The sequence below is a fragment of the Elephantulus edwardii genome, unplaced genomic scaffold (genome assembly GCF_000299155.1).
Source record: "Elephantulus edwardii isolate Elephantulus edwardi_28Jun2011 unplaced genomic scaffold, EleEdw1.0 scaffold00006, whole genome shotgun sequence".
NCBI lineage: Eukaryota > Metazoa > Chordata > Mammalia > Macroscelidea > Macroscelididae > Elephantulus > Elephantulus edwardii.
In genome coordinates this window covers 23,205,410-23,227,910 of record NW_006399756.1, presented here as the reverse complement: position 1 = coordinate 23,227,910, position 22,501 = coordinate 23,205,410, and the positions used below count along the sequence as shown (strand labels likewise).

Below are 22,501 nucleotides of genomic sequence, written 5' to 3'. Positions count from 1 at the left end.
ATGGAGAGAGGTTAAAGGCATTCCCTTTAAGAACAGGAACTAGGCAAGGATGCCCACTATCACCTCTTTTATTCAATATTGTTTTGGAAGTCTTGCAGTTATTTTTAAGATGCACATTTAGAAAATTGTAGGGTACATATAGAGAGTTCTGGTCGCAACGTTGGTAGTGTGTTTTGCTAGGCAAAACTCTAGAAGCATATGCAGTTAGAACTTACAGGCAGCTCAAAGAGTGAAAGGCGAGGAGTCTCCCTTTAAGATTCATAGCCTTGGCAAACCAATACGGGGGTGACAATGAGATGACATCAATCTCAATGGCAGTTAGTTTGAGTTTGTTGGAGGGTAATTAGAAAGGAAGCCCAGGTGCCATTGCATTTAATAAAGGCTACTAACTGAAAACTCAAAGGAGAGGCTGCATGAGTCAGAACTCCACTGCAACGGGAAAGGCTGATGATATAATGGTGATGAGCTTTTAAGGCAAATAAATCTATCCCCTTCTCCTAAAATCTGAATGGAAGTCAGATGAGCATTAAGAAGAAACTCATACAGTAATTAAAGCAGAGCTGCTTGGGTGACTGGGAGCAAGCTTCTGGGAGAGGGATTTACCTGAGTTTCAGGGCACATTTCACATCATCTCAGAAGCTCATTCCCAAACCATGTATGTCTCCCATTGGAGACAAAAATTCCAAATTATCTCATCGACTGCTGTTGTTGTTGTTGTATAACATCTAGTTGGAACTAACCCATAGCTTACCCTCCAGTGGGTTTTCAGAGGTAGAAGCAGGAGTGGCATCCACTTCCTAAACAACACGCCTCTGGAAACTCTATGAACTTGGATAAATGTCGATAGTTGTAGAGGGGCTTCAGGCCTTTTGTTCATAGGGTCGCTATGAGTCGTGCTCGACTCGAAGACAATCAACAACAAGAAATCACACAGGAGGAGACTACGCATCTTTCTCCTGTAGAGCAGCTGGTAGATCTGAATCACACATCTTGAGGCTGGCAGTCTAAATCCTAAATATACTCTTAAATCAGGCTGTTGAAATAAAAAGCTGATGAACAGAAGAGAAAGACTTTTAAATTGTGAGTGCGAGAGAATATGTATATATGTGCACATGTGTACAAACTATGCTGAAAAATTCCTCTCTTTGGAAAATTCAGATTTATGAAGGTTTTTATGTAATTGAGCCCTAAAACTTAATATATTTCTGCCCTCTGAGATGCACAGGGTCTAATCTACTGTTTCAAAACACTCTTAGCCTTAGTTGCAGATATGCTGGGCACTGGGATGATAAAAGCACAAAGAGAGAGCATACTGGTTATAGCCGGTTGATCGTGCTAACAACGTAAGATGACCCAACGTCTGAGCTACAGGGAATCTTTCCTCCTATCCAGACTTATTGTGTCTAGAAAAGTCCAAATCCTGTCTAAAGGCCCAGCTTTAAGGCCACTTCAGTTTAAAGCTATACCTCCTACTCTCAGACAAAACTTTTCTTCCTTTGCTCCCACAGCACTTGGCACAGAACTCTATTACCTCTATTGTGCACTTATCACACTAAATTGCAATTTATCTGTTTATGTGTCTATTTCCACCAGAATATGCACCCTTGAGGCTAAAGATCAGGTCTTATTCAGCTTTGCATTCGTGGCACTTAGCACAGTGCTGACACAAGCGTCACTTAAAATATGTTTTAGTATTTTTATTATTAAAGAAATGCATACCTACAGTAAAAATTCAAACTCGTGCAGATGAGTAGGAAAAAGCAAGGTTAGAAGTTGCTCTGCCACTACCCAGACCCTCAGTCCTACTTTCCAAGGGAAATTACTCTTAAGAGATCCTGGAAAATGCCGAAATGTTCCACATACCCGTTCCAGCCCACATGCAGCTAAGCAAAGGCGGTTCTCAAACCATTACAGGAGCAGGAATGGCTGCCTCCGTCAGCAACACGTGCAGGTGCAACACCCAACAGCAAAAGGCCAGGGAAGCCAAGCAGCTCCAGCAGGAGGAGACAGTCAGTTAGAACAGTCCCACTCTAGGTCTTTTCTGTACTTTAGGAACTAAAGAATGTAAAATTCTCCCCTCTTAATTACTCTTCTTTCTGTAATCTGGTCATTTTGTCTCTCCGTCTGTTTCTCCCTCTCAAGCTGCTATTCCCTTATTATGGTTTGTCTTTTCTCCTATTACAATCGGCTTCTGCTCTCTTGCTCCCTTCTCTGCCTCTATCATGTTTTCATCACTGTCTTCCTCACTCCCCTCTCTTTGTCCTCCATCTTTATTTCTCCCTGTCCATCTCTGTCTCATCTTTGTTTCTCTCTGTCCACGTTCAAGACATCATATTCCATTCAACTCATACATTCAACAAGAACATTCGTAATACTTATATAAGCCTATCTGATGGCTAGCTATTGACCTGTTGTTGTTGTTAGGTACCATCAAGTCCAAACCAATCCATAGCTGGCTTTCCATTGGATTTTCAGAGAAAGTTAACTACAGAGATGGAGACTGGACATCTTTCTCCACTGGAGAGCTTGGTGGATCCGAACTTCAAGCCTGTAGGTTGGCAGTACTGTTCTTTACCACTAAGCTACTGGAGCTATTAATAGCAGTGACTTTAATTTTGTACATGAGGTCTTAGGTCTCTGTAATATGAATGTGTACAAGTGCACAATGTGGAAATACTGAAGTTTGCATTCATATGTAAGATATGATATGTTGTTGCTATATGCCGTCGAGTCGCCTGCAACTCACAGCGACCCTATGTACAACAGCCCTAAACTCCACTCTGTCCTGTGCCAATCGCACTGTCTCCGACACACCCATGCCAACTCTCCTAATCTCTGAATTGATCCACCTCATAGAGGGCCTTCTTCTCCTGAGCTGTCCCTCCACCCTCCCAATCATGATGTCCCTCTCCAAGGACTGGTCTCTCCTCACAACATGTCCAAAGTATGTTAGACGGAGCCTCAGAATCCTTGCCTACAAGGAGCCACCCGGTTTAACCCTTTCCAGGACAAATCTGTTTGTTTTCCTAGCAGTCCATGGTATTCTCAATACTCTTCTCTAGCACCACAGCTCAAAGGCATCAATTCTCCTTCTATCCTCCCTGGTCATTGTCCAACTCTCTGATGCATAACAGGTGATTGCAAAGACCATGGCCTGTATCAGACGCACCTTAGTCTCCAAAGAGACACTATTGCTCTTCAGCACTTTGGAGAGGTCCCTAACAGCAGACTTTCCCCATTGCAATGTGCCTTTTCATTTCCTGGCTGCTGGTGCCAAGACTGTTGACTATGGAGCCAAGCAAACTAAAGCTGTGTACAATCTCAATCTCTTCACCATCCATCCTGATGCTGCCAATTGGTCCAGTGGTGAGAATCTTTGTCTTCTTGACATTGAGCCTCAATCCATATTGTAGGCTGCAGTCCTTGACACTCTGCAGTAGGCGCTTCAGGTCCTCTTCAGTTTCAGCAAGCAGGGTTGTGTCATCTGCATAACGCAGACTGTTGATAAATCGTCCACCAATCTTGACCTCACATTTCTCCTCATAGAGCCCAGCCTCCCGGATAATCTGTTCTGCATATAGGTTGAAAAGGTATAGATATAGAAATGAAATCAAGATTGAGAAAGAGTCTCAGATCAATCCTGAAATATATTCTTGTTAGGTTGTTCGAAGTCTTCCTCTTTTTTTGGTGATCCTTGGGCAACCTCCTCTCACATGAACCAACGTGACTTGGTTCTGACTTGACAGCAATGAGTTGAATTTACTTTACCCAGAGAGCTTTTGTGGCCTGGCGAGCAAGACCCTTTCCCACAAAGGCTGTAAATCCAAAGATGACACCTCTTTGGTGGTTCATATTTACTAGTAGTTTCATGGAATCTCCTCTCACCTGATTTACAGCCTCTGAAACCCACTGGAGCCGTCAGTTACTAATCAGTTGCAACTTCAAGGCAAAGAGGGTTAGAGAGTTAATACCTTCCCAAGCATCATGTCACTGTCCAGAGAATGGTATCTCCTGTTTACACACACAAAGTACTTAAGATAAAGTCTTACCATCTAGCTCATAAGGAGCATTCTAGCTCTACTATTTTCAAGACAGATTTGCTTGTTTGCTTGTTCTTTTGGCAGTCCACTGGATTCTTTGCCAATGTGGCAATGAAAAAGCTTCAGTGCTTTTCAGAATTTCTCATTCATTGTCCAGCTTTCAAATACATTTAAGGCAACTGAAAATATCATGCTTTGGATCCTCAAAGTCTTTCCTTTCTAACACCTTACACAGTTGTGTTTTGGGGTTTTGGTTTGGTTTTTGTTTTGTTTGTTTGTTTGTTTGTTTGTTTGTTTCTACCAGTTTACCCAATACAATATGTGATTTGAATTCTTGAATGCTGCTTTTAAAGGGTGTGAATTGTAGACTCAAGTAAAATGAAACTCTTGACAACTTTCTCTATTTTATTAGTTCAGTTGTGAGGAACTTTATGTTGAAGTGCAATCCACATTGAAGGCTGAAGTCTTCATTAGAAAGTGCTTCAAATGCTCACTTTTAGTAACGAAGGGTTGTTAATGAATCTTCCTCCAATCCTGACACAACATTCTTGTCATGTAGTTCAGCGTCCTGAATCATTTTCTCAGAAAACATAATGAATAACTATGGTGGAAGTATACAACACTGACATATAACTGTCCCGATTTTAAACTGTGAAGAATTCACACGCTGTGTTAGCATGACTGTCCTTTACTCACTGTATAGGTTTCTGAGGAACACAATTATGGTTTTGGAATCCCTATTCTTCAACATATTCTCTGTAGTTTATTATGATCCCCATAGTTGAATGTCTTTGCACAGATGATAAAACACAAGTAGACATTTTTCTGATTATCATCTTCTTTTAGTAAAAAATCTGTGACATCTGAAATTATCTCCTCCATTCTACATTAATTTCTGAATTTTGTCTGAATTTTGGGCAGACCCTGCTACTGTGTTACTACAACCATATTTTTCATTATCTTCAGCAAAATTCAAGCAAATTTCTTCATTATCTTCAGCAAAATCTTAAGCGAAAGTTTACTTACATGTGGTATTAGTGTTTTAATAACTTCTACTAGCATCTGTTGAATCACCCTTCTATGAAATGGGCACGAATGTTCATCCCCTTCTTAGTAAAGGTCAGGGAGTGCTTCCACGTTTGCTCACATCTCTTGAACTATCTCAGTTGGTATTCTGTCAATTCCTGGAGTTTCATTTTCACCAATGCCTTTCAGTGCACCTTAAACATCTTCCTTCTGGACAACTGGTTCTTGATCATATGCTACCTCGTAAAATGGTTGAAGGGAGTTCCAGGGGACGAGTGGTAAGAAGCTGTGCTGCAATCCCAAAGACATGCAGTTCGAGGCCACCAGCTGCTCTGCAGGAGAAGGATGGGCAATCTCCTTGTGAGATTAACTGTCTCCGTTAACCTGCTGGAGGGTCAGCTGCGGGTCGGTTCTGACTCTACAGTACACAAAAACAACAACAACATGGTTGAATGTGAAGAAATTATTTTAGGTAAAGTAACCAAGTATTCTTTTCATGTTCCCCTGTCTTGCAACAGATTGTCTATGTGGCTGTTGTTAAGTGCCATTCAGTCCACGTTGACTCATATACCCGAAGAACAACAGACTGCATCATCCCTACCATCTCTTCTGTGCGTGGATCCATTTACACAGCCACTGTGTAAATCCAACTGGTTGAGAGTCTTCCTATCTTCTATTCACTCTCCACCTTTTCCAGTACAGTGTCTTTTTACACGTAATGTCTTTCCCCCTTCCTAAAAAGACACCCAAAGGGAGACCCTTCATATAGTTTGCAAATGGATTATTTTTTTTTCTCTCTCTCTCAGCTTTTTTCAGCTTTAGAATAGCCAAGGGTAATCCTCCTTTCTGGTTTTTTAACTCTAAGTTTTTTGTGTGTTGTTGTTGTTGTTGTTGTTGTTGTTGTGTGCCTTCGAATCGCTTGCGACTCATAGCGACCCTATGCACAACAGCTCTAAACTCAGCTCTGTCCTGTGCCAATCTCACTGTCTCCAACACACTCAACCCGACTGCCCCAGTCACCGAATCAATCCACCTCTCAGAGGGCCTTCCCCTCCTGTGCCTGCCCCCCACCCTCCAAAGCATGATGTCCTTCTCCAAGGACTGGTCTCTCCTTACAACATGTCCAAAGTCTGTTCAGACGAAGTCTCAGAATCCTTGCCTCCAAGGAGCAGCCCAGTTTAACCTCTCCAGGATGGATCTATTTGTTTTCTTAGCAGTCCATGGTACCCTCACCACTCTTCTCTAACACCAAAGCTCAAAAGCATCAATTCTCCTTCTATCCTCCCTGGTCATTGTCCAGCTCTCTGATGCAAAACAAATGATTGCAAAGACCATGGCCTGTACCTTATGCACCGTAGTCTCCAGAAACACACCGTTGCTCTTCAGTACTTTAGCTTGCATTACTTAATTTTACTTTGTCTTCTTAAACTGTCCTTTAAGATCTTTTAAGCTCTTTTACATAATCATTTTTTTGTTTCCACTTGCTTTATTCAGGAGAAAATTTCAGAGTCTATCCTGACATCCACTTTTATATTTTCTTCCTGTTCTATCAGGTTTATAAAATATGTTGTAGTCCAGAGGGAGTTGCACTGCTAATCTAAAGACCACCCATCTCCTCCCATGCAATTTATGGCCTGGGAAACCCACTGGAGGGTCAACTATGAGTCAGTTCCAACTTGACGGCAAGCAGAGTTGAGAGAGTATCTACTCACTGGCTTTTAACTCTCCTCTCCTATTTTTCCTACTTGTGGTATCCATCCAAGAACATTTCTCTCCATGTAAAAATCTTTCTTTAGATTTTCAAAATGAGCTCATACACTATTTGTCCTTTGTGATCGACTGATTTCACTCAGTGGACTGTCTCCTAGAATCATCCACCTTATGCCGCATTTCTCAGGTTCTCCATTATCCTTTAGTATAGTCCAGTATTCCCTTCCCTGGTGTAGATGCGCCAACCATTCCATCCCTCAACACGCACGAGGTGGTCCATTCCTTTGTTTCTGTAGTTAATGCTACACTGAGCATGAGTGTGCATGTATCTGTCCTGCCTTTCAACAGTCTTCAATTTTCTTCACGTATATAGTCCTTAACGGCAGCCCGTCTTCAGTTACCGGTGATCAAGAAGTCAAATCTAGTCTTTACACGTATTAACTTTGGTATAGTCCCTTTAACTTAGCCAGGTGTGTTCTTATTCTTTTCTGACCCTGTATCAACTTGTTTATCGTTGTTTGTTATTACTAGCGGTGTAGAGTTATGAATGAAATGGTCTATTATTCTCTGTAACTCTTCCACAGCTCTCTGTGAAGTTACACTCTTGAAATGATTTTTCAATTTTGTTGGGACATACTCACAGGTGCACTCTGGTTCTATAGGTGTTTTCACTTTCTTCAGCTTCAGCTTGAACTTGCATAAGAGTAACTGATGGATGGTCGGTTCCACAGTCAGCCCCTGGTTTTGTTTTAACAGATGATATAGTGCTTCTCCATCTTCTCTTTCTACAACTGTAGTCAGATTGATTCCGTGTACCCCATCTGGCAAGATCCATGTGTACATCTGCCATTTAAGTTGCTAAAAAGCAGTATTTCCAATGAATCAGTCATGGGCTTGGAAACAATTATGTCGTTCAATTTCTGGTGTAATTATCATCAACAAGCCATATTTTCTAAATATGAATCCTTTTTTGTTTCCAATTTTCACATTCAAATCAGCAGTGACTATCAATGCATCCTGATTGCATGTTTGATCAATGTAAGAATGTATAAATGAAAATACATGCTCATTTACTGAGGATGAGAGGTCACCAGAATTTCCTGGAGGTGCAGTCAGGGAGGTAAAATTGTCTCCAGTTTTCTTTCTCTCTGAAATCAACAAAGCGGATCCTAAACAAAAAGTCTGATAGCACCTGCTGCTCTTCAGCTCGAGACACACAGAGCCCTTCTCTCGCTGTTTTGCAAAAATCCTGGGCAATGCTTCTCTCACCCAACAATGTGACTGAAAACAAAGCAGACAACTTGAATGTGGATTCTCTGTCTACTTTAGTTGTCTGGGTTTCGTTTCTAATGAAGCCAAGGTCACAAGTTATCTCTATTTTTTCCTCCTTTTTCAAATAACTTTTAAAAAGAATTTTCAAAATGTGCATTTACTTGGCAACAATTAAAAGCCTATGTCCCTAAAAAAAACCCCAAAGCCTCACCTATGATTCTAACCTTCAGTCATAATCACACATAAATAGTGGGGATCACTATCTTTACTGGGTTTCATAATTATACGCTTTATTTTTTTTCTACCAAAGTAGAATTTCATAGTAAACATATATATATATATATATACACACACACACACACACACACATATATGTATATATAAAATCTCTGCTTCTATTATGTCCCAGGTACAATTCTGGAGAACATGGGATATATTAGTGAACAACAAAAGAGAAATATTTCTGCCCTCAAGGACGTATGTTGCATTAGTTTGCAATCTGTTTGGCTTTGTTTTTCCTCTAGTATTTTGTGGAAAGTTATCCAATTCAAGAAATACATAATTTGTCTTTTACAGCATACATGTGCAAGGTTACCGATCGTTTATGTCATATGAAAAGTCTGTTTCCCCCAAGGAAACTACAAATAAAATGGCAAATATTTAATAAGTTCTTACGATGTACAAATACCCAGTGGTACTAAGAGAAGGGAGCCAAGAGAAGTCAGTCACAGCCCCACCTTAATACATATTTAAAAAAGAATTAAAATGGTGTGAAGGAAACAGGAGTAAAAACATGAGTAACAGACTAAAAGCTTGTGTTTTAATAGATCACACTTAAACATTAGTAGCATTAACAATATAATGACAGCAATAACAAACAATAATAACCATAAAAAAACAATAGTAACAGCTAAATCGAACTGCTTACGACTATACTGTCAGATACCACTTTCAGTACTTTCCTATCAATTATCTTCTTTACCTGCAAGCAATGACTTTTATCATTATCCTCATTTTACAGATAGGGAAACAAAGGCACCAAGGTACAAATTTGTTGCTCACATTCACACAGTAGAAGGCAGATAGAGGAATCCAACCACTCAACACTGTGTTATATTTAAGTCATGCATGCTTTTAGCTAATAAAAAGGCACCTTGCCCGTGGTTGTGGACCGCCAAGAACAGTTCCTAGAATGTGTTCAATGATAGACCTGCCCTGATTTGAAAGAAATTTCTACCTCTGGCTTGAGGAGGAGATGTTGACCCATGTCATGTTCACTCTGATCTCACGGGGGTGTTTATCTATGCATGTAAAGTTTCCATTCTAGAGTTGACAAAAGTTGTGGACTTCAGCTCTCGATAGGGGTAAAAATAAAGCACACCAATGCAAAATATTGCAGACATTTTAATTTTTGTAGATTTTATAAAGGCTCTAGACATGCAAAAATTTCAAATGTCAATCCTTGGAAAACAATTTTCCTGGAGTTACTTGTGATGCAAATCATCCTGGGAACTTTAAGTTCATCTAGGGGTACCTCTGAAGAAAGCCTATCAATCTATTTCTGGAAAAAATCATCCAGGGGAAATCCTACGGAGCATAGCTCTACCCTGACATTCACTGGATCACCATCACCACGTTAGATAGAATCAACTCAGTAACAAATAATTAAGACTGTCCAAGGGAATAATCCAACAGGTAGGATAAACAAGGTCACATCCACAACCAGAGAGTTTGGACCAATGAAATTTCCACATATGTTTTAGTTTGCTTGGCTCTACAATCAACACTCTTGGTACCAGCAGCAAGGAAATCAAAAGATTAATTTGAAAGTCGGCTGTCGGAGACCTCTCCAGAATACTGAAAAGCAACAACATCAGTCTGGAGACGAAGGTGAGCCTGATTTAGGCCACAGTCTTCACAATTGCTTTCTATGTCTCAGAGATCTGGACAGTGATGAGGGATGATAGAATTGATGCCTGTGAGCTGTGGTACTGGAAAAGAGTGCTGAATATACTATGGACTGACTGCTAGGAGAACAAGGAAGTTCCTCCTAGAGAGGGTGAAACTAGGCTGCTCCTTGGATGCGAGGATTCTGAAGCTTCGTCTGACATACTTTGGGCATGCTACAAGAAGGGACCAGTTCTTAGAAAGGGACATCATGCTTGGAAGAGTGGAGGGACGGAGAAAGAGAGGAAGACCATCAATGAAATGAATTTATGTAGTTACTGGGGTAATAAGGGTAGGTGTGTCAGAGACAGTAATGTTGGCACAGGACAGAGCAGGTTTCAGGGTTATTATACATAGGGTTGCTATGAGTCGCAAGTGACTCAATGGCATGTAACAACAATAAATGTACCTGTGTGTGCTGTAAATAGACTCAGGTATATAGTAGAGCAAGAAGCCCTACAAGTGTAGTGCACACAACATATCAGACTGCTCACTGCAAGGCTAGGAGTACAAATTCGTGAGTCACTCCACAGATAAAAGCTTACTCGCCTCCTGCCATGAATATTTTCAGCCTTGGAAACCCAATGGAGGGTCACTATGAGTCAGAACCAACTTGACGGTAGTGGGTTGGTAGGTTTTATAGAGTAGAATCAACAGGTTGCAAAACTATGCACATTGCTTAATCATAACCAAACACCTTGACAGAAAGAGTGGTGGTTGGGCCTGGAAGTTCAAGACCATAGTTAGTAGGGACAACAAGATCACATGGCTTAACACCATCTACAAAAACAATGTTCTAAATCTTTCTGGGGTCCTAAAAGCTTTCAAGAGAGCTCTGGTGGCCGAGTGGTAGGCCATTGTGCTGCAATCCGAAAGGCACGTGGTACAAACCCATCAAATGCTCTGCGGGAGAAGTATGGGCAATCTCCTCCTGCGTGATCAACTGCCTCTGAAAACTCACCAGAGGGTCAGCTAGGGGTCGGTTCCGGCTTGACAGTACACAACAGCAACAGCAGCTTTCAAGCACTCATCTAAGGTGCATTTGGTGTCTCCTCATTTACAGCCAAGATTGGTGAGGGAAAATTAAAGACTATTAGTCTAAAGGATTAATAATTATATGATCTTCAGTCTCTACCACCCTGAAATAAGCAAAACTAGATGGTACCCGGCTACAATGCTGATAGATTGGAAAGGGATCAAGACAGAAGATGCACCTGATGGGAAAAAAACAAAACAAAACAAAACAAAAAAAAATAGAAATATGAAACAAACTTCAAAATCCTAAAAAAGCAGGCTCACAGTTCTGAGAGAGATCGTAAGGGGAAATATAGATAGCCCTTTGTCACTCTGCAAATTCAGAAGTAAAATGACCTGTGTCTCAACATTCAGCCAGAAATATGGGCCTCGAAGATAATAAGACCAGGACTAAGTATACTCTTTAGAAAAATCAAGTATGAAAGACCAAAAGGGCAGCATTTGTCCAAGAACGAAGCTCAGAAATCCAGAAGGGACAAGATAAATGCATTAGTGGAAATGAGAAAGATAGGGAGAGGAACTGGGAAGTGTGTTATTACAAGGTGGGGCTTGAAATCCTTGTCATAAAACATAGTGTGTCAGAATTGCTGAGTGAGAAATGTAACAATTCTCTACAAACTTTCACTCAAAGCACAATATACAGCTTTTAATAAATCTCCTAGGGAGCCTGTAAAATGTAAGGTTCTTGGGCTCTGCTCTACCATTAAGTGAATCAAAAGGGAGGCCCTAGAGCTTCTGCTTTAGAAACACCGCCCTTAGCACGAGCAAGAGAGCTCCTGGTTGCCCAGTTATGAAACCTTCCATGAGTTCAGCAAAATACAGCACAAAGACAGTGCAAGTGAGGCTGCAAATAGGTTTCTAAACTCGGTTAAAGAATAGACCCAAAATAGTCCTTTCCTTTTAATGATGCCAATCAAGAGAGTGTGGTAGAAACTGCTGCGATGAGGGAACACCTTTTACTTTTAGCCTCTTCTTTGGGTTCCCAAGTAGAAGGACAGATGGCCCAGGATTTTGAGTCCCAGTAGCCCTGGCCACCCTGGTTCCTACAAGATGACTAGAGGCCTCAAGAACATGGCTCCAGGGCATAACATGATTAGCAGGCTGCCTGATAACATGATTCTTATTAGAGTTTTCTTTACAAAGTGTTCCAGTTGTCCACACTGTCACTCAAGGGTCATTAGTCAGCAGGGAGAAACCAAACAGCACTTCCCACACGTCCTCCCAGGAAAACAAGACACCAGACACCGGTACTTTAATAACTGCTGGTGAGCCCCTCCTGGGGATGTGGAGGTGAGAGCTTTGATCAGGCTGTCCCACAGAGCAGCTTATTATCAAATCAAGTGCAGCAGGTCAGAGACCTGACAACAGGATGCTGAGAAACCTAGAGCCCTGAGATTGTCACTCAATCCAGAAGCTCCCCTACCAGCCTCCACACTGAACTCCTGGATTCCCCTGTAAAGGAACTCAAAGACAAAACTCATATGACAGAGCAGAGGGATCTGACAGAAAGAGCTCTGGGTCCGTGAAGGCAATAGTCAATCCCCAACTCCCCCACCTCCTAGCTCGGCGACTTTCTGGCAAGTTCCTGTAGCTTCTTAGAACTTGCTCATTTTCACTACTTTAGAATAAGACTAATGATATCGAGTTTATAAAGGTTTTATGAGGATTAAGGGGATTAATGTGTCCAAATGATAGAAAATGCTCACTAAATTGCTACATCCAGACAACTGTCCCTGGTGCCTTATAAGAAGGCCCCAGCCTCCAATGCTTGACAAAATAGGACAAGGCAGCAGCTGGTGACTCAATGACAAGATTTTAGCATATTAGAATCCAATAGCACCAACAAGTGCTACTTACATGTCCTTCAGGTTGACTATTGTGGGTCCTAAAGGTTGATAAGTCAGTCAACCTTTGATGTTGACTGAAGCAACATCAGTATTTTTCAAACCAGACTTATTCTGCACAAGGCCAATTTGAGGAAAGGTGGCTCGAGTCTCTTCCCCTCCAGCTCTCTGCTCTCATAACCTGGTCACGAATGATTTTTCTCTCTAAAGTACACATAAAATTTAGGCAGACAGGTCACAATTGGGAATTCACTTCTAGAAAATCCCACTGTCTCTCCTTAAGGTCACTTGCTACGGGTGGAAATGCTGCATCAGGCATAACTTTTTGTTGAGGCAATTGCTCTGACGCTCAGGACCAACAATCTGAATTACTGGTCAAGTTATGGGTCAAGGGCTGCACACTCAGGACGCACAATAGGAAACAGAATGGATACAGGTGTACACTTCTCGTGGCTATCACAACATAAGACGATGCCATCCCTGTGTTCTACCTCTAGCTCTTGGGACAAGAGAACAAAGGGCAAAACTAAGAATCAATCTTACAACATGACGAGACATTTTGACGCTCTTCATCCATGAACCAATTTAAAAACAAACAAACAAAAATCACCCCACAATTTCCACAGTTTTCCCTGTGAACTAATGTTGATAATGGTGTTTGTCTTTCTTGCCTCATATGATTTTGGAGAGGATTAACAGAAGTGGTTTTCCAATGTTTGCAAACAGAAGCAGTTTGGAAGTGGAAAAGGATTCTAACACATTTAAGGCAACATACCAGGACGCAGTGCTACAGAAATGTACACAACACAGTCCACGCACACGCGAAATGGCATGGTGGGTTACTCATAAAATCACAAAGTGCAACCTGCGTCTTCCCTGAAGGCAAAGATGATGAAGCTTCTGCTCACATACCCAGAACGTGTTGTCAGGAGAAGCTATTCCTTGGAAAGGGACACCATGACTGGAAATGTGGAGGGAATGTGGAGGGCCAGAGGAGTGTCTGTAAGCAACAACGACACAAGCATGTTGAGGATGTGAAGGATGGTTGCCGGATAAGACAGAGGTCAGATCTGTTGTTTACAGGGTTGCTATGAGTCGTACTCAACTCCACAGCACGTAACCACCACCTACATTCTGGAATAGGCTCTGTTCTCTTTAAACCTTCCACAGTGAGAATCTCCCTGTTTCTTGCCAACCACTCACTCACCTACCGTATTTAGCTATATGAGCAAAGCCTGGCTCTTCAGGAGTGATCCCTACAAGCTCTGCACAGCCTCAATCCTCTCCATATTGACCCAGCCCTCCTCTCTCATCCTCCTGTGGCCACTGCAGGGACCGTGCTGTGTTTTCAAACAAAGTCTTTACCCACAGACACAGGTGTATTCTCCACACCTTCTAGCCAGAGCTGAGGAAGAGGAATTGAGACACACACAATGACAGGACAAATATTTTACAAGTGCTTAGTGACCTAACATAAGCTGGCAGGTAGACAAATTAATTTATCCTCTAAGCAGCCCAGCCAGTGATATTTTTGACCAAGAATTCAAACAAACAAAGTCCTTTTGTGCAAACTGTGAGTCTGGGAAATGTCAACGTAAAAAAATGAAACAAAATGTGCAAATGAGGGTATTTATGTCTGTAAGTGACTGTGCAAGTTTTTACTTTGTGTTGAGCATAGTATACACAAACCTACTAAAGACTGAGACATTTTGTTTGTTTGTTTATTTGTTTGTTTGTTTGTTTGTTTAAAGGGCGCTCTAGTGTTTAGTTTAAGGAGTTGTGTTACCAATCAAAAGTCATGTGGTTCAAATCCACCAACTGTTCCACAAAAGAAAGATGGGAAATCTCCTCCTGTGCAATTGAAAGCCTCTGAAAGCCACTGGAGGGTCAGCTGTGAGTTGGTTCCAATTGATGGCACATAATAATAACAACTCTCAACTGTTATCCATGCTACCTTTTGTGCTCAAAATATCCATTTGTGAAGCTGAACACTGACACTGATGTGTCAAACGCTATAATGCTTACCCATGGTGGACAGTGTTTGATGGAGCTCCCAGATTAAAACAAGCCTGGAAGCAGGAGTGGCATCCACTTCCATAATAGCTTGCCTATGAACCTGGAGAAAGGATGAAAATTATCCAAGTGTTCAGGTTTTTCGTTGATAGGGTTGCTATGATTGAGGCACCTGTGACTCGACAGCACTTAACAACAAAATTTCTATCTCTTTTTTAAAATTCACCTAAAATGTCCACTCCACTTTGAGGTCCAACATCAACCTGGGCCTTACCAAGAATACCTATCTTCTGCTGCTCTCTGGGGACGATGTGTCTTCAAGGCTGAGTTCTGAGAGCAAGGATTTCGTTTTGTTTTACCTTTTGGATTTTACCTTTGCCCACCACTCCATGTACATATCCCCACACCAGTGCCTGATGCATACTGGAAATTCAATAAATGCTGGTAAAATTAAAATATTATATCTAAGGTATAGTTCTTAATATAGTGCTGGCACATGGTAACCACCTCTTCAATGCAATTATTTCCTCTAGCAAGTAAATTAGATGATTCTGTCTGATTTCATATACCTCTGGAGTTTCAAAAGCCTTGGACTTTCTAGGGCCCCCTTTTCTTTTTTTTTAAAGACTCAAGCATTAACAATCCTATTAATTCATTCTAGAAATGGCCCTAAATATCTAAGAGACCTACATATTCCAATCTTGGATCAGTTTTTTATATCTGTTCAAAGAAAACAAGATCATTAACATGATGATGAGATACAAGAGACATAATAAACTATGTTTTATTCCAATTCTATACACTCACATTCAAATAGAAGCTAATTTGGTCCTAATATTTCTAGGCTTCCTATAAATAATATGCACATGCACTATGGGAGTCATGTGAAATACAAAGCTTGTTCTCTGCAGGTCAAGGGTACTGTTTATTGCCTCTTTGTCCCCAGTACCATCAGTGCATTTAAATATAGTCTCATTCAACTCTCACTGCCATCAGGTGGGTATCGGCTCATCGCTGAACCCCAGCCGGTTCTGAGAGGCTGGAAATCACACTGGAGGAGACTGGTCCTCTTTCTCCCCAGAATCTGCTGCCTGAGTCAGACTTCCAGAAGGTACTGCCTTTGGGTGAACAGCACAACGCCCTGTGAACATGCCACCACAGTCCCACTAAACGCAGCAGGTGCACAATATCGACTTTACATTTTTTTAACATTTTCCTTATTTTTCATTGTGGCACATTGTCTTCCACCCTCCCCACTGCCCTCCAGCCCTCCCCACGAGGCACCCCTTGTTCCGGACAACGATCACACGTGTAACACTTGATATTCCTTTCACAGTTCTTCCTCTCATAGGATCTAAGGTAGTAGTATCTGTCCACTCTTTTCCCATTCTCGCCTCAACTCCCCATGTCTGTCCTATTTTATAATCACGGTATTATGTACTACTTTCAAGCTAGAAAGGATTCTAGTAATCTCCCAGTTTATCAGCATCATTTTACCGAGGATGAAAGTGATACAGTAACATCTGAACAGCTATGACTACATAGAGAACAAACACAACTTGCCGGCACCAAACAACAAAACTCACGAGCACACACCAAAGTTTCCTACACTCCCTCAGGCTGGAACCTTGGATTCTCGAGTTCCATCTGGGAACTTCTCCTTCAAGCGAACTCAAGAACTCTCATTTCCTCAGCGTTGCCTGTATACCAGGCACTTGGCACGATCTTGTCACTAGGTTCTGTCGAGTCAGTTTTGACGTACAGTGATGCTATGTGCAACAGGCAAGAAACCTGGCCCGATCCCATACCCTCTTGCTAATCCGGGATGTGCTTAAATCCACTGTCGAAGGCCCTGTGCCAATCCATCTTGCTGTGAATTTTCCTAGGTATAACCTTCGCTGATCAATCAAGACACCCTTCCCCAAGAACTATGTCCTCCGATGAGGAAAATGAGGCTCTACCCCATTAAGTCCCCTGCTCAAAGCTACACAGTGCTCAGAAGAGTTCTGATTACAACTCAGTTCTATTTCCAAAGCCAGTTTCTCCCTCCTGCCACAGCACACTTGGATTTGCTAATAGCGTGAAACACCAGCAGAAAGATAATTGTGTGGGCTTGCTAGAGAAAGCAAAAATATTTTATCATCTTACTTTAAAAAAAAAATCACCAACAACCGTTATATCAAAATGTATCACCAAGTTGTGTTGATATCCAACCTCTCCATACAATAAGACTTTGTCATCGACTCAGAAAAAGAATCTGTTACGGAAGAACAACAGATCTGAAAGCTGAATGACTGCAGGTTACCTCATGTTCAATGAATCACCAGGAGCTGTTTCCATGTCTCCGAAAAGACGGAGAGGTAGGTGGGTGAGAGAACAAGTAAATCACTACTTAAGGTAAGGCGTGCATATGACAGGTACACGTTAAAGACCTTTCTTTTATACAGGGAGACGGAGCTCCGTCCTAAGTGTATACTATACCCTCCTCTTGCCATCTTCTGAAACTGACCCATGATACGATTATTTGTAACAGATTCCAAAAGGATTTCCTCTTCTACCTGAAAGACTATACCACAAATCACTCCGTGGGCTTTTGGGGTCAGATCAATCTAAGTTCTAGGCCCTCCTTTGCCTTTACAACTTCTTGTATCCTCTTGGCAAGTCATGGAGCCTTTAAAGAGTCTTAGTTTCCATCTCCGTAAATGAAGACGCCCACAGCCATCAATGTCCAGCCACTTTTGATTCACAGGGATTCTACAGGACAGACTAGAACTGCTTCATAGGGTTTCCAAGGCTGTAAATCTTTGAAGTAGATTCCCACCTCTATGTCCTGTTACTTGGGAGGTTGGCAGTGGTTGAAACAGCTGGTTAAGAGTCAATAATTGTTCCATCTATTCAATTCTAGTGCAAAGACCCTCCAACAGGTTTCTGTAAATATTTAGGAGAGCAGACTGCCTATCTTTATCCCAAGGAGAGGCTGGTGGATTCGAACCTCTGACCTTTTGATTAGCAGTATCCTATGTTATATGGATCAACAGACCTCCTTAGAATCCCAATACTGTTTTTGATATGTGCTGCTGAATTGGAATCGACTCTACTGACTTTACTGAGGCTTTAAATTGCACAAGAGCAAAGTGCCTACCTCTCTCCTTCACAGTAGCTGATATATTTGAACCCTTTACTTTGGGGTTGACAGCAAAACTCCTTACCACTAGTCACAACAAAAGTTTGCGAGATTATTTTTTTTTTTTAATGAAGGCACTTAACAAAAATCATACCCAAACCAGGACACAGCTTACTCCCCGAAATTTGATGACTAGTGTCAAGTCTCAGAACACCTAAAGGTAGAAAATTACTTAGAATTCCATCAGACACTTTTTAATAAAGATACAAATGTGAAAAAAAAAATTGAAGTGAAACCTTCTGTTAGCAACTCTTATAATGCTTTTGCCAAAGAGAAAAGGGACAGGATAGTGAACTGAATTATTCAAGTCAACCTTAGAGAAAAAAATACACGAAGGAGCTATTAACACTTACCACCTACCTAGCTGGCATTCTGAAAGGCTTCATCAATGTGCACCTTAAAAACTCCATGGAAATAAGAAATAAACATACATACGCATATACACACAGAGAGGCAAATGTATCTTTTAACACACCAAGACTATAAATTTAGATCAGGACACAGCATGTCTCAGATGAGTAGGGTAAGAACAATATGTTCTTGCATATGACACCAGGCTCATGACAAATGATTCATACCCAGCACCTTTCATGCCAAAAGATCCCCCCAGGTGTTCCACCAACTCTAGCCACCATTCCCATCAAGCCGACTGCAGGAAGAGGAATCATATCACACCCACGGCTGAGGAGGCAGGCATGTCTTTATAGAACTGCACAAGTCCAACAGCCGACTGTGGGGGGGAGGGTGGAAGGGGAAGGGGGTGAGAAGAACCATCCAGAATCCCGCAGAAACTTGACAGGCAGCCTATAATTATCATACAATTTGCACCTTTAATGTAGGTGATATTGTAATCAGAGGCCTTTCACAGCAAAGGTTTTCAAGCTCCAGGTGGGACAGGTTCAGAGGATGGGAACAGCTGAAGGTACTGGTGGGCCTGGGGGTGGTTTTATGAGGGAGGACAACTAGACGGGAAAAGGTGGGAGCCCCAATCTTGTCCCCAGGTATAGAGTAGTGGACTGACTACTTTGGAGAAGAATGAGGGGGTGTCAAATGAGTATGCCAAACAAATGGATCACAAAACATTAACCTATGAACTTCTCTGCAATTCATCGCACAGCCATGAACTTTCCCACTGTAGAGGTGAAGAAATTCACACTGAGAGTGCCATCAACTTTCCAAAGTTCCCATCACAAAAATACAGACCCAGGAGAAGAGTCTGGGCCCCATTTTCCAAGTCATAGAATTGTCCAACGTTGTGGGTGGTTTTTTTTTTTTTCTGTCTCCCTATCCTTACACAATATTTTAAACTATATAAGCAGCAGGGTTAGCTTTATTTTGGAGGACCAGCCCATGACGACAATTTCTCTTCTTCTACGATCTGTATGCATATGCTGTGGCAGTGGTGTGTGGTATGGTACGCCCAGTCGGAACCAAGCCACAGTTGACTCTCGAGCAGGTTTTCAGAGGCAAGAAATCACACAGGAAGAGACTGTCCATACATCCATCTATCAACTCATCTTTCTACTCTGAAACAGCTGGTGGATTCGAACCACGTACCTTCAAGTTGGCAGTTCAGCTCTTTACCACTAGGGCTACCTCTGCATGTACAGAGTTGAGGGCAAGAGGTGAAGGAAATTAAACTGAAATAACAGTTTGTATATGAGTGGTGTGGGGTCAGAGGTGTCCTTACGGGATGTGCGGGTTCAAGGACTCATTAGTTAACATAATCTGAGTGCCCATACCTTTAACACTCACCTCTATTTAATCTTTCCATATCTTAGAAGCCTCAGCGTTTTACTCACCCAAGTCCTCATTGTAATCTGTGTGCAGGGCTTGTATCATTCAAAGGGAAAAGGAGGGGCCCTGGCAGTGCAACACATGGTGCCATTTCTTAAATGAAGTTTCAGATTTGCCAAAGATGTGCTTTCACTTTTCTCACTCTTTCCAAGATCTCTCCAGAGATTAACTATAGGAGAGGTCTAATGGGTAAGGGAGATTTTACGGTCTGAATTACATTAAAAGCCAGAAATGTTTGAACCCAAAGTCCTTTGGTTCTTGATACAACACGATCTAACCTGTTCGATGTGTTTAAAATCTCTCCTCAAAGCCATAAGCTTTGAGTTAATCACTTAGAGCTCTAAGAAAGTTATTCAATCCATTTAAGAAGCTTCAGGCTCAAATTGGGGGCTTAATTTTCACGGTTATGATACGAACGATATGATAGATAAGGTAGGGGGAGTGAGGGCACAGGTCTCTAGGACTTGAATGGAAAGACTATCTGCTTCAATTATTTGATTAAACGAATCCTGAAAACCATTTAAACCCACAGACTCGCTCGTGAATGCTGAATGGCAGGGAAACAGGGCAGAGACCTCAGTGCAAGATACTATCACCACAATTCTTAACACACTTTATGTTTCTGTGTCCAAGGAATCCTTAACAACAGATATTATTTTAAAATGTTCTCATCTTTCATGAAAGAAATACAACAATGAGCCCAACACTCTGAAACAGCATTTCAGGGCGAAGGATTTTGGCAATTACAACACAATAATGCAAAGATTTTGCATTTTGCAAAGACTATGTCAATTTCCTGAGGAGAGCCCTGCCTCTACCATTATTATTACTCATTTTTACCCCTCTTCCTTTGACCCATCTTTGGGCCCAATGTTTTTGACTGCTTTATGGACACCTGAAGAACTTTCCATACTCTCACATGGTCTTCAGACATTACCATTAGAGCTAGTTCTTTCCCATTTCAGCTCACTGAAGTTTGTAGGCTCAGAGGAAACTGGAAAAGCTTCCTCAGACTCCAGACGTGCAGGCTTTTTCTGACCATCCAAAACCCTCCCAGAATGGTCAGAGCTCACAGACTCCCGGGTCCTACAAGCCTCCTGTGGTCCAGAGATCACTGTTCCTCCCTCCACAAAGAGAAGGCTGAGTTTTTCTGTGTGCCATTCTCTAAGGAGGTCAGACAGTGGGAAAAACAGGGGATTGTTGTCACTGGGTTATATCTGATCTCCCTGGGACTGAGCATGCTTGAGAACAACCGCTCATTCACAGGCAGGAAAGCCCCAGCTCTCAAAACACTCTCGCAGGGGCTGGTTTAGAAGATGCTGCAGAGTTCCGCCCTGCAACTTGCAGGCAGCCACTGGGTCCCCCGAAACCAGGAATTCACCAAGGGCACAGATTGTCCACTGCAGCTCTCGTCTTATGTGGACAAGGAGTAGTTAGGAGCTCTGTACAAAATATACAATAAAATGCTTACAAATTCACCTTCTGGATTGGATTTGAGCCCCGTCAGGAAGTCTAGCAAGTAAAAGGGGGGGGGGGGAATCACTTGAAGGCTTGTCAGCAGGCTGGAAATTTAACCCTTTCACCTCCATGTCCAGAATTCTTTAACCCTCATCTGCCTTGCTCAGTTCTGCACATCACTGTCACCCAAGAAACGGGAAATACGGGTTTGTGAGCTCAGTGTGAAGCGTTCTTCAGGGTCCAGGGAGGACTGGGGATGGTGTTACTGGGACCTGGGGAGGGAGTAGGTCTACTAGGAGCCAACAGGAACACTTGGGAAATGGGCACATTTGAGTTTGCATAATCTCCCAGACTCCGGATTCCCACTCCCCTTCTCCTCCAGTAGATCTTCAGCCGCCTTTAACCCTTCGCACCCCCGCCCCTGGCCCGCAGTCCCAGTCTACTCACGCTGCTGTTGTGGCCAGACCAGTGGACCATGGCTTGGTTGTGTGCGGAGTCGCCTGTCAACGCAAATGTGGTGCTGGTCAGTGTCAGCTCCTCCGTCCGAAAGCGGGTGGCTTTGTCGGGATCCCGCTCCAGAGTCCCAAGCTCCAGCTGCCCTCCGTCCCTCAGCACTCCCCGGGGATTCCTGCTCGCGCCCTCTCCGCCTGCAGCCCCCTCGGGGTCCGCTTCGCTCCGTCTCCTCCGGCCCGAGCGCGCAGCACCCTCTGCGGCCAACTCGATGCCCCGGGCTCGCTCCAGGGCAAGCGCTCTGTCCCCCGGGGCCACTGCAAACAGGGGGCGCCGAAGGAAGGGTAGGGGCGTGGCAGGTGCCCGGCTTCGCGGTCCCGGATGGGGGGACTCCCCTGGGGTCGGCGCCCAGCGCGGAGAGGAGCCAGGACGAGGCGGGGGGCAACAGGAGCCGCCGCCGAAGGCGCCCGGGGCCCAGAGGACCAGAAGCCCCGCGCCGGCGAGGAGCGCGCTCAGCCGGGCTGGGGAGCCGCCGGCGGCGCCAACTTTTCCCATTGCGGAGCTGAGAGGAGCGGAGAGGGGTCCCGGCCCGGAGGGGCGGCGCGGGCTCTCCGCGGGCCGGCGTGGGGCAGGCGCTCAGGACCCCAACTCCATGCAAGTTGGGCCGCGACGGGGCAGGCGACGGCGGGCAGGTGGCGGCCGCTGGCCGGGCCGGGCTGGTGCGG

At 43.1% G+C, this 22,501-nt stretch overlaps 1 protein-coding gene across 4 annotated transcripts in view; it reads right to left on the bottom strand.

Annotated features, from left to right (window-relative positions):
- The window catches only part of SORCS1 (sortilin-related VPS10 domain containing receptor 1), a 675,554-nt gene extending 653,055 nt beyond the window's left edge, over window positions 1–22,499 (bottom strand). Inside the window, exon 1 of one of the 4 annotated variants that reach the window (XM_006879951.1) lies at window positions 21,774–22,499. In XM_006879951.1, coding sequence (XP_006880013.1) covers window positions 21,774–22,331 — 558 coding nt within the window. In that variant the 5' untranslated portion in view covers window positions 22,332–22,499. The remainder of the gene's footprint in view (window positions 1–21,773) is intronic. The other 3 variants (XM_006879950.1, XM_006879949.1, XM_006879948.1) reach the window with 3 other exon arrangements.
- Between the last annotated feature and the right edge of the window lie 2 nt (window positions 22,500–22,501).